Here is a 12212-nt window from a genome sequence, read left to right on the forward strand (position 1 = left end):
TGGGAGGGATATCTTAGCTTCATTGGTCTCTCAATGACTGAGCCCAGAGCAGCAGTATTGGGAAGAGGAGTCCCCACAGCATTTGACTTTGAATATCAATGGGAATTCCATCCTGTGAGACAGAGGGCTGCTAGGGTCCCTGGTGTTTCTCTTAGAGTCCACACACAAACTCACTTACTCACTCACTGACACACTCACTTTGAGCTCCAGAGCAGGACAGCAGCTTGAAAAGCATCAGGGACATAGAAGTAGGAACTGAATGGTCTGATTTCAGGGCAAGGGTGGAGGAGAAGCTCTCTCCACCATTTTGTTCTTTTATTTAGACCTCTCCACACAAAACTGGCAGGTGTGGGTGAACTCCCAACCTCAGTCTCCATCAAATTCCCCACACCCTGGTGATTTCCAGAGAACCTATCACAGCCAATTCATGCACAGGCCAGAACTTCTCTCTGTGGCTCTTATGAACAAGTTGCTAAAATCTCATAAAGGTCCAGACCATGGCACGCACACCCTGTAACTCTTGCTAAGCAGCTCTCAGTCCCAACAGTGGCAGCCAGATTCGGATCACAATATAGCTTCTCCCAGGAGCCTCCAAGCCAAGCGCAGGCACCCACCAACCACAGATCACTTTGAAGCTCCTACCAGGTGTCCCCAGGCAAGCCATAAGCAGGAGCTAACAAGGTACTGCACTGGAACCCTTCCCAAGAGGCCCCAGAACTGATTCATCCAGTGCCAAGCTTCAGATCACACTAGAGCACCACCCAATTAGCTCCACAAACCCAAAGGATAGACTCAGCAGGCACCGGAGCCCGCCACAGTAAATTTTACTTCATGAGGTTGATCCCCGAATACAACAGCTCATCCACTATAGTCAGGACCAGTCATCACAAACATCACCCTGAGGTCCAATTTCACCCACCTATGTGGCAATAGCAAACAAGGCTCAAGTACAACAGGAGAGCACATACAACCCACATAAGGAATACCCCTAAAGCATCTGCCTCAGGTGATCAGAGAGACTATACTATACCACTGGGCCCCATAGAACATAAGGTCACCCTGCCAACACTGGGAGACTTAGCAACTCTACCTAATACATAGAAAAAAAAAACCAGACAGGCAGTCAAAATAAGGAGACAAAGAAACACCCCAAATGAAAGAACAGGAAAAAATTTCAGAAAAAGAAATAAACAAAATGGAGGCAAACAATCTACCAAATAGAGTTCAAAGCACTGGTTATAAAGATGCTCACTTGATATAAAAGATGAAGAGATGAACACAGTGAGAACTTCAACAAAGATAGTAAACACACAAAAAAGACATAGAAACCATAAAAAAAATAGTTAAAACCGAATACAATAATTGCAATGAAGAATACATTAGATAAAATCAACAGCTGATTATATGATGCAGAGGATCAATTCAGTGATTTGAAAGACAAGGTAGCAGAAAATACCCAAGCAAAACAGAAAAAAGAAAATCCAATAAAAATGAGACTAGTTTAAGGGACCTCTAGAATGACATCAAGCATAAGAACAATAGCATCATATGGGTACAAGAAGGATGAGGAGCAAATAATTAAAAACCTATTTGAGGAAATAATAACTAAAAACTTCCCTTTCCTGGCAAAGAAAATAAGCACACAAGCCTAAAAAGTATGGAGAGCCCCCCCAAAAAAGATGAACCCAAATAGACCCACATCTTAAAAGGAGCATAAAAAATCAGTTAGTTATATATAAGGGAACTCCCATGAAAGACTGTCATTTGATCTCTCAACAGAAACTTTGCAAGCCAGAGGGATTGGTACTAAATATTCAAATTAATGAAAAGCAGGGACCTATAACCAAGATTACTATCCTCATCAAGGATATCATTTAGAATCAAAGGAGAGATAAAGACAAGAAAAAAATGAAGAGTTCATCACCACCGAAACAGTATTACAATAAATGTTACAGGGACGTCTTGAAAAAAGAAAAAATAATAAAGAAGTAATAACTACATACCTATCAATAATTACTTTAAAAGTAAATGAATACTCCAACCAAAGAACAGAGGGTGGCTGAATAAATCAGAAAACAAGCCCCATTCATATTATAGACTCCAGCTGTTCACAAATTTGTGCACCGGGCCTCTAGTATGGTTATAAAGAACTGTTTCTAGAACTGGTTATTATTTTAGGCAAAACATATATTTTTCAATTAAATAGTGTTAAATAGACTCTTAATGGAATGATTTAGAACACAGTGGAATACCTTTGTAATACAGTTTTCAAGAGAGAGAATTTAAATTTCTAAGTTTACATATTTTATAATATTATTTCGGTTCAAATGTGGAACCCAGGTTAGAAATTAAAAAAAAATAACTCACCTAACAATTATATGATACCAAAATAAATATAGTTCAAGAAAAAAAATAGATATTATATGATATTGTTTTGGAACTGAGAAGCACTAGGAAGATTTCATGATTACTACAATAAGTAATTAGATCCATTTAAGAATTCATTTAGGCATATTATAAAAGTCATGTTGGTATGATTTAAAAGTCACATTAAAAATTCTTATCCTTGACCAAATTTCATATCTCCTCTATTATGGGAAACTTTTCCCCAATATAATTTTCTATCACTATATATTTTCCAGCTCTTTCTCTTTTTCAGCCCCTACCTTCAGTACTTACTAAAGTAAATAAGAAATGCAGTGCATCATATTTCTACAAATACTAGAGGCCCAGTGCACAAATTGAGGGAGAAGGGTGTCCCTCAGCCCAGCCTGCACCCTCTCCAATCTGGGACCCCTCAGGGCATGTCTGACTGCCAGTTTATGCCCAATCCCTATGGGGATGTTGTGAGTCAGACATCCGGGACTGCTGGCTCCCAACCGCTTATCTGCCTGCCTGCCTACCTGATTGCCCTTAACCGCTTCTGCCTTCCAGCCTGATCACCCCTAACCCCTCCCTTGCTGGCCCAATCACCCCCAACTGCCCTCCCCTGCCAGCCCGATTGCCCCCAACTGCCCTCCCCTGCCAACCTGTTCACCCCTAACTGCCCTCCTCTGCCAACCTGTTCACCCCTAACTGCCCTCCCCTGCTGGCCATCTTGTGGCGGCCATCTTGTGTGAGGGTGTGACAGTCAACTTGCATATTACCTCTTTATTATATATGATAGTTTTCTCTAACCAATTTCCCATTATAATCATAAAATAATGACAGATAGACCACTACTAAATTTAAAGAGTAAGTACTGCACAAAACTAAATTCAGAGCAGGGAAATTAATTTTATGACAGAGCATTCACCTTAGTATCAAAATCGAAGTCTTCATCCTCTGATGTAGGCCATGAATCATCAATGCCAGGTTTGCTGGAAAATAACCAACAAAAATAAGTGAGTTCATTTATTTAAAAAATCAACCAAAAAGTTGAGTGAAAGGTCAGCTATCTGTGTATTAGATGAAGTTTCTTGATATAATTAAATTTTGGCCTGTTTTTTAAAAAGTTTTTAGTTACCTATTTCTACCTCCACCACTCCTCCAGCCTGTGAACTATTCAATAAAGGCACACTCTAGGTGTGCCTTTAGGACATAGGACATAGGACATAGACCTATGTCCCTCCTGCCCAACCCTGCCTGCACATGGGAAGCACACCAGCTAACTGGGAAAGGAAGTAGAGGTGAGAAGACATCTGCCTTGGGACATAGGTCTATGCAGTTCAGCATCTCCAGTCCCCCAGGACTCAAGGGGACCTAAGCCCCACTCTGTAAGTCAGAATTTAGGTAGATGATACCAGTCCTGTTTGCAATAAAAAGAATCTTTCCAGTGGCTCAAATGATTTTAATATCTTTCTACAGAAATGGTGACTTTTGATAGTTCCTCCAATTAAAGAAACAAAAGACCAGCAACTTCTTCAGGACTCCCTTGATCCCTTTATTTTATTTTATTTTTTAAATATACTTTTATTGTTAGTATTATAGATATCTCCCTTTTGCTCCCTTTATCCTCCTCCTCCCATCCTCTACCTCCCCCTGCTTCCAGGTTTTCACTACTGTATCCTATTGCCCGTGTCCATGGGCTAGGCATATAAGTATGTAAGTTCTTTGAATCCTTTATTTTAATCTGCCTTTCTATACAACTCCTAACATCCTCTGGTCTTCCTTGCTGTAACCTATCTTTAACTTGTCATAAATCCCAATATTCTGATCTTTTTTCCCTTATCTGATCTCTCATCTCTTTTCTAAAATCCATATTCCTATCCCAACCCAATGTTGTTGCTCTTGAAACTTGGATTTACCTGTTCATTTCATTCTTATTATCCTCCATTGCATTCACTAAACACATGCCCTACTTTTCTATTATTAAAACACTCACCTATAGGATGATAAAAAAGAGTACTAAACTTGAAACCTGAATTTACATCTCATGTCCACCACTTAACCATATCCAAATAAGTCATTTTAATTTCTTTGAGTTTCAAATTCTTCGTGCAAGTAACCAGTCGGCCAGGATGTTAAAAACAGGCTGAAGTACTAAAGGGTGTTTTGATTAATTAATTGCTAAGATTCCTTAAACTCTTGAAATTCTATGTGCTTTTGATTCTGCCTATAGAATAATGAAGAACACATAGCTGACAGAAGTGGAAAAAAATAACACGAGAAAAACACCAAGAACAGCAGAGAAGAAAATAAAAAAGCAAAAAAAAGTCATTAAAAAAAAGGACTCTAGGAAAAAACTTCATACAAATAGGCAAAGTTAGTAGCCTGAAGGGAAAACCAGACTAGGAAGTCAATGAGTAGAGAAATCAATTAGGAATATCCTCTTAATAGATGCTGAATACAATTGACATAGTAACATGGTCCATACATAGATATTCTTCACTTACAGAGAAATAATTCATCTCAAGAAGAACAGATACCATTATACTTAAAAACACTTACCTAATTAGGGCTTCCATAGGTAAAACCTTTGGTCTGGCCATAGCTAACTGAGATGTGGCATAAAATCTTTGATGGGTAAAAGGAGGTACTATTTAACACTGCAATTGCCAAGTATAGTAAGACAAATGCTTGGACTAATTGGGCATCTTAGGAAAACTCTAAATCAGAGTTAACACAATTAGATTTTATTTTCTGAGTTGCCAGAAATTGAGTTAACACAATTAGATTTAATTTCTGTATCTCAATGCCAGTGCTACAGAAGAACTTATTAGTGTTTGTTGAAGGACAACAGAATAATTTGGGAGCCAAGTAGGTTGATAGTCAAATCATGGGTCAGCCATTTGCTAACTATGGAATCATGGGTCAATTAATCAACCTCCCTGAACCACAGTTGCCTCATTAATAAAAGGTAGGCGAAAATAGTACAGCTACTTTGCAAGGCTATTGTGATGACTATATAACATATGTTAATTACATAACATAGCGTCTAGCCCAGGGTAGAACACTCCAGAAATGTTAGTTGCTTTTCACTGCATTCCCTTAGTTAATATATAATTTTTAAAAATCCTACCTCCTTAAAGAGTCTTCTTCAGAGCTCTCATCTGCTATTAAAGAAAAAATAAAATACATTTAAAAACAACAACAGAAAAATACAGGACTTTGAAAGTACCAGACTGATTCCTGTGAGACCTTGTTGGAATCACACCTGAAGACTATACTAGAGTGAATATCAATGATACTATTGGTAGGCCATTAATACATTATTTCCTCTCCTTTATATATCAAATGCAAGAAAAAAAAAAGGAACGGGATCTATCATAATTTGACACCTATAAGTAAACTGCTATTTACAATTATCATAATCTTAATCAAACCCCATCAGATTGACAGAAAATGGTATCATTAGCAGAATCAGTATCATAAACTAACAATGTCAAACTTAAATAGCATGATTTTTCTCAACTCCTTCCATTAAGAGCAGTTAGAAGAGAGAGTACTTATTTTGCTGTAACACAATACAATTTTTCCAGCTCTTCGGTGAAGACTAGCTATTTCAGGATGAAACACTATCACAAAAAAGCTTGGTTGCTAGGCACTATATTTTGCAGTACAGCAAAACATAGGAAACAGACTCTTTCTGGCCCTATTTCCAATTGCAAGATACATATGAAAGACAGTTGTATAAAGTATAACCCCTTGAGATCGTCTCCTTCCATTGATAGAGTCCACCTAGAACTACCTCAAAAGAGCAGGGTGGTCCAAACTGTTAGTGCTCTGCAGTAGTGCGTGAGGTCATTTTTCTCAACCGTCCCCATTATATGGCAAATGCCTGTAGAAATCATGCTTTTTGAGCTCATATGGCATATGTCATGAGATCCTATGCTGATGAACAATAACAACAAACCACAACGGTCAAAGAACATCTTGGATAACTACGTCCAATTACCTTGAAATTTAAATTTTTTAAACATTCAAAAAGATATCCTCTGTATGACTCCAACTATATAACATTCACGAAAAGGCAAAATTAAGGAGACAGTAAAAAGATCAGTGGTTTCCATGGTTTAGGGAGAAGGGAAGGATGAATAAGCACAGAACAGAGGATTTTTAGGGAAGTGAGATGATTCTACATAATCCTGTAATGTGGGCTATGTGTCATCACACATTTGTCAAAACCCATACAATGTATACCACCAAGAGTGAACCTTGATGTAAACTATGGACTTTGGGTGATAATAATGAGTAACTATTTAGGCTGATGTGTGATACATGATGACAGTCGGAAAGTTATTTCACAGAATACCTGTCCTTAAATTAGTTTTTCTTGATACTTGTTTTAGAGATTCCTGTAGATCTATACCCATTTGAATAAAGGCATGAAAGGGATAAATGAAACAATGATGTCAGAAAATAATGTGAAACAAGCAATAATCTTATTTTAATCAGAATAAAAAATAAAGAATTCTAACGATTGACCACATATTCTATGGTATGAAATTTTCTGTAAAGAAAATAAAAACACGACACTGCCAATTTTCTCCAACTAAGCATGGTTTAATTTCTTTTTATAATACTTGTGAATCAATCAAATAAGTGGGATAACTACAGAAAAACAATAATTAACATATACAGTATAATTGTGTAGTAGTAATTATAGAGTCCTCTTTATTTGTTCCTAATTTTTTCTTATTTTCTTGTTAAACTAAAAACATAGCTCACCTATTAAAGGCAGCTGTTGATGTGGTCAAATCAAAAAGTCAAAAAAATTGCATCCAAAATGTAGGATGAGTTATCCATGGATATTCTATCAAACTAAACATGAATAGAAAAAAAGCTAATCTTTCCTGTTGACCTGTTGTTCTTCCCTGTTCATGTGATAAAGTCCTGTTCTTCATGTCCAATTTAAATGCCAGTGCACAACCTGGAAACCTATGAATCATATCGATTTCTCTCTCCCCATTAACTTTTTTCATTCAATCATCACTAAGTCATATGAACTGTTCCTATTTTCTGTCTCTGCTTTATTTTACCACTTCCTTTGCCCTAGTCAAACACGGGCTCTTAACAGATGGCTTTCTAGGAGAGGTGGGGGGAGGAACAAAACATTACCCATTATTGTTGCTATTTCTTAAATAAGTAAGATTTTTTTTAGCAAAACAAATAAAAAACATATAGGCCTAGAAAAAGACCACATTTTAAATTAAATAAATTGAGATTCCTGATTTTCTTATTTCAGCATGGATAGGTGAAAACTTCATAATGGACTGATGGTAGTCCAAGGAAAATTCTATCCACTTTTTGAAAACTTAACTCCCCATTATACACTTAAAGTGTCTGGCACACCATTATACACTTAAAGTGTCTGGCACATATTATGCAATAATAATAATTATGAGCTCCTAGTGGGCGCTGGAACCTAGTAAGCACTGAATAAAGTACAGCAAATAATAAAAATTGCAATAACAACAACCTCTTAGAAGGTAGGGACAGTATTTTTAAAATGTTTGAATTCTGTAGCATCAGAATAATACTTAGTGCCTGAAAGACAATTGAGAATTAAATAGCAAACCATTAAGCAAACAAATTAATAAATGAATTTTGAAATTTTCTTTGAAAATTCTGTTTTAAAAAAACCACAGATATAAACCAGGTCCAGGTCTATGATATGACAAGCACCTTAAAGGTCAAAACTCTATTTCATCATTGTTTCCTATAACTTACAAATCCAACCTATACAAGTTCTTTGATAAAGGTCTACTAAGTCCAAGTGGTCCGTATATAGTTCAGATTGCACAATGAACTAGGTGCCACATATGAGTAGCACAGTAGCATTTTTGTTATTGTGAAACTAGAGGACGGGTGCACGAATTCGTGCAAGGGTGGGGTCCCTCAGGGTGCCCTGCAGGAATTGGGCCAAAACCCACAGTCCAATGCCGCCTGCAGCTCCTACCTGCCGCTCCCACTCATCCTGGCCCCTCAGTGCCTGCCGCAGGCTTGCACCCAATCAGTCCCGATCGGGAGAGGCTCACACCATCGCAGCAGCGCTCAACAGCCATGAACCCTAAGTCTGGCGCCCTCCCAAGGGGAGTGGCCTGCGGGATCAGGCTGAAACCAGCTCTCCGACATCCCCCAAGGGGTCCTGGATTGTGAGAGGGGGCAGGCCAGGCTGAGGGACCCCACCAGTCCACGATCAGGCCGGGGAGGGACCACCGGAGGGTTCCAGGGCATGTCCGGCCCATCTCGCTCAGTCCTGATTGGCCGGACCCCAGCAGCAAGCTAACCTGCCGGTTGGAGCATCTGCCCCCTGGTGGTCAGTGCACATCATAGTGACTGGTTGACCAGTCGACTGTCTGCCCCCTGGTTATCAGTGCATGTCATAGCGAGCAGTTGAACAGCCTTAGCATATCATTAGCATATTACGTGTTGATTGGTTGTTCAGTTTTTCTGCTGTTTGGTCTATTTGCATATTACCCTTTTATTATATAGGATATTTTTGTACTTTTATTATAATTTGTTGAGTCCTGAGTTGGGCTATTTGAATATTTATTATGATTATTTTTTTGACTAATGGCTTCAGAGCATCTTGTTCTAAAGAAATTAGTGTCACAGCAATTATGCAACAAACAGAAGGAAACAACTTCTTCTAATGAAGACAACATATCTCATTGTTTTGACTTCTGAAGAATAAAGCAAATAGTGAGACCTTGTTGGTATAACAGTATGTAAAATAACCTATGCTTCTCAACAAGGCACTGTCTTTCTGACTTCTGTACTATATTGTAAATATCTTTAAAAAAACAATTTCATTGGGATTACAGCACACTGGACAAATATAGTTCTTATTGTTTGCCATTTGTTTGTGGTACCAGGAAAAGTATTAAGCTCCTAGTTTTAGTTACTTTTTTTATTGAAACAAATCACTATGTATAACAAGGATTCATTTACTAAATGTAATCCATTTGCTGTAAAAAATAAACAAAAGATCACCCTGGCCAGTTTTGCTCAGTGATTAGAGCGTAGGCCCACAGAAGAGTCGTGGATTCGATTCCCAGTCAAGGGTGCATACCCTGGTTGCAGATTCAATCCCATGCCCTAGTTGGGGCAGGTGTAGGAGGCAACCAGTCAATGTCTTTCTCTCACAGTGATTTTCTTGATGCCTCTCTCTCTCTCTCCCCCGCCCCCTTCTTTCCCTTCCACTCTCTAAAGATCAATGGAAAAAAATATCCTTGGTGAGGATTTAAAAATCCTATATAATAAAGAGTAATATGCAAATTGGCCATCACTCCAACACACAAGATGGCCGCCCCCACGTGGTCCAAGACGGCCAACAGGGGAGGGCAGTTAGGGGCAATCGGGCTGGCAAGGGAGCAGTTGGCATTGATCCGGCTGGCAGGGGAGTGGTTAGGGGCAATCAGGCTGGCAGGCCGGCAAGTGGTTGGGAGCCAGCAGTCCTGGATTGTGAGAGGGATCCCAGATTGGAGAGGGTGCAGGCTGGGCTGAGGGACACACATCCCCACCCCCAACCCCCGTGCATAAATTTCGTGCACCAGGCCTCTAGTATAATAATAAAAAAATAAACAAAAGATTCATTTTTATAACAAGTCCAATTTGTTATAATGTGTTTATAGAGGAAATATACAACATCCTAACTTTAAAACCTTTTTTCTTTTTTACATAAAGACATCATATGGGATTTTAGGGGTAATGACTAAATAAATGAATTTCTTTTCAGACAATATTGCCCCAGATTTTTTAAATTACCTACAATTACTTTTTAAATAATTCTGAATACTAAACTATTTTAATGAAATTAAGAAAAAAAACTATGCATACAATTTATACATTGTGTTTTTTTGTGGGTTTTTTTTTCACTGCCCTTTCATTATCAAAATTTCCTTGCTCTTACTTTATCTATGGTAGGACCATCAAGAATAATTCACTATTAGAAGTCTTACCAAAACTTTTGCTACTTTCAGAAGACTTTTTAGCTCTCCTTTCTTCTTTATATTCAGAAGTTACTTGTTGATTGCTGTGTATAAAAAAATGGTGATAAATAATATTACTATCTTAATACTAACATAAAAATTTTTTCCAAATATATTCTTAGGATATTTCAAATAACATCAAAGTTAATATTAAAACTTTAATTTTATACCATACACTTCAAATTTGTTAAGTTCTATAAACTTTTTATTAAGCATGTAATTTTAAAAAGTAACATGAAACAGCCATGATTTGAGGGCACTATATAGTGGGGCCTTGACTTACGAGTGTCCCAACTAACGAGTTTTTTGAGATACCAGCTGTCTCTCGGCCAATTTTTTGCATTGAGTTAATAGAGTAATTTGAGTTAACGAGCTCCTTAACAAGCTCCTTAACAAGCTCAGTCTCGGAACAAATTAAACTCGTAAGTCAAGGCTCCACTGTGTATACTGTTCAGTTAATTAGAGTTAGCTTGACATAATGGCAAGTGTCTTGAACTCAGACATCCTAGTTCTACAATGAACAGCTATTTATTCTCAAACAAGTCACTTTTCTTTGGCTCAAAGTCCTCTGCAAAATAAAAATCTTACTGCCTTATTTTATAAGGTTGTTAGGATGATTAAATGAGATAACATAGCAAAAAGTGATGCTCAGAGAAACAGTAAGACAAAGGAAAGTCTGTTCATGAACTTTATTTGTTGAAACTATTTTGGAATCCCAGATAAACCCCAAAGTTGGTTTTTCATAGTTTGTAACATTCAAATGTTACAGTTTTGGTTATTAGCTGTTCTTTCTTTGTGGTTTATAATTCAGGGTATCTCAGCTATTCTATACTTTGGAAACTAAGTTTATTTATAAATATACTAGAGGCCTGTTGCATGAAAAGATTCGTGCAACAGGCCTTCCCTTCCCCTGGCTGCCGGCACCGGTTTTCCTCCGGCACCCGGGACCCAGACCTTTGCTCCAGCCGGAGCCGCCTTCAGTCTTCACTGCTCCGGCCAGAGCCACCTTCAAGCCTTTGCAGCTGCGGCTGGAGCAGCCTTCAAGCCTTCACAGCTGCGGCCAGAGCCGCCTTCAAGCCTTTGCAGCTGCGGCTGGAGCAGCCTTCAAGCCTTCACAGCTGCGGCTGGAGCCACCTTCAAGCCTTTGTGGCTCCAGCCAGTGCCGCCTTCCGTCTTTGCTCCACTGCTTTGTGCCTACATATGCAAATTAACCACCATCTTTGTTGGTGGTTAATTAGCATAACGCTCTGCTTAGCCCATGGTAGGCATAGCGAAGGTACGGTCAATTACCATGTTTGTCTATTATTAGATAGGATTACCTCATGAAGTCTCATAACAGAATGTTACCCTATCTTTATAGCAAATGCAGAACATTAATATAAGTCAGAACTTGGCCTGGACTACTACTATCCCTTCTCTACCTACTCAAACTGTGAACCAGCAGATCTTTATGAGAATGATGCTTAATCTCCCTGTCCACCCCCAATTGGCTTGGAAGATATAATCCTACATGTGGATACTGATGAGTGATGGAAGGGACTTTAGCAATTCTAAGGATCAATAACTTTTGATTCAATAGCTTTCTGTTGACTGGCTTCCATCTGAGGCACAATTTAAAATACTTTGAAACCTGAGGTAAATTCAATTTACTTGGGAAAGTTTCATTGTTATAGCAAAGAGATCACTTGAGGGACCAACCTCAATTATGGAACCTCAGGCAAGTTGGTGCCTACTACTCTGGGAAAGGCGATATAAGACCTTCCACTATCTAAACAAAGACACTACAGATATGAAGTA

At 38.4% G+C, this 12212-nt stretch overlaps 1 protein-coding gene across 1 annotated transcript in view; it reads right to left on the reverse strand.

Moving 5' to 3' along the window:
- The window catches only part of LOC308513973 (ankyrin repeat domain-containing protein 26-like), a 107918-nt gene that overhangs the window by 79582 nt on the left and 16124 nt on the right, over positions 1-12212 (reverse strand). Inside the window, exons 5-7 of the mRNA XM_081084015.1 lie at positions 10386-10459; positions 5501-5534; positions 3296-3359 (exon numbers count right to left, since the gene is read on the reverse strand). Of these exons, the coding sequence (XP_080940141.1) occupies positions 3296-3359; positions 5501-5534; positions 10386-10459 (172 nt within the window). The remainder of the gene's footprint in view (positions 1-3295; positions 3360-5500; positions 5535-10385; positions 10460-12212) is intronic.

Source organism: Myotis nattereri, assembly GCF_964212035.1.
Source record: "Myotis nattereri genome assembly, chromosome: 1".
Lineage (NCBI taxonomy): Eukaryota > Metazoa > Chordata > Mammalia > Chiroptera > Vespertilionidae > Myotis > Myotis nattereri.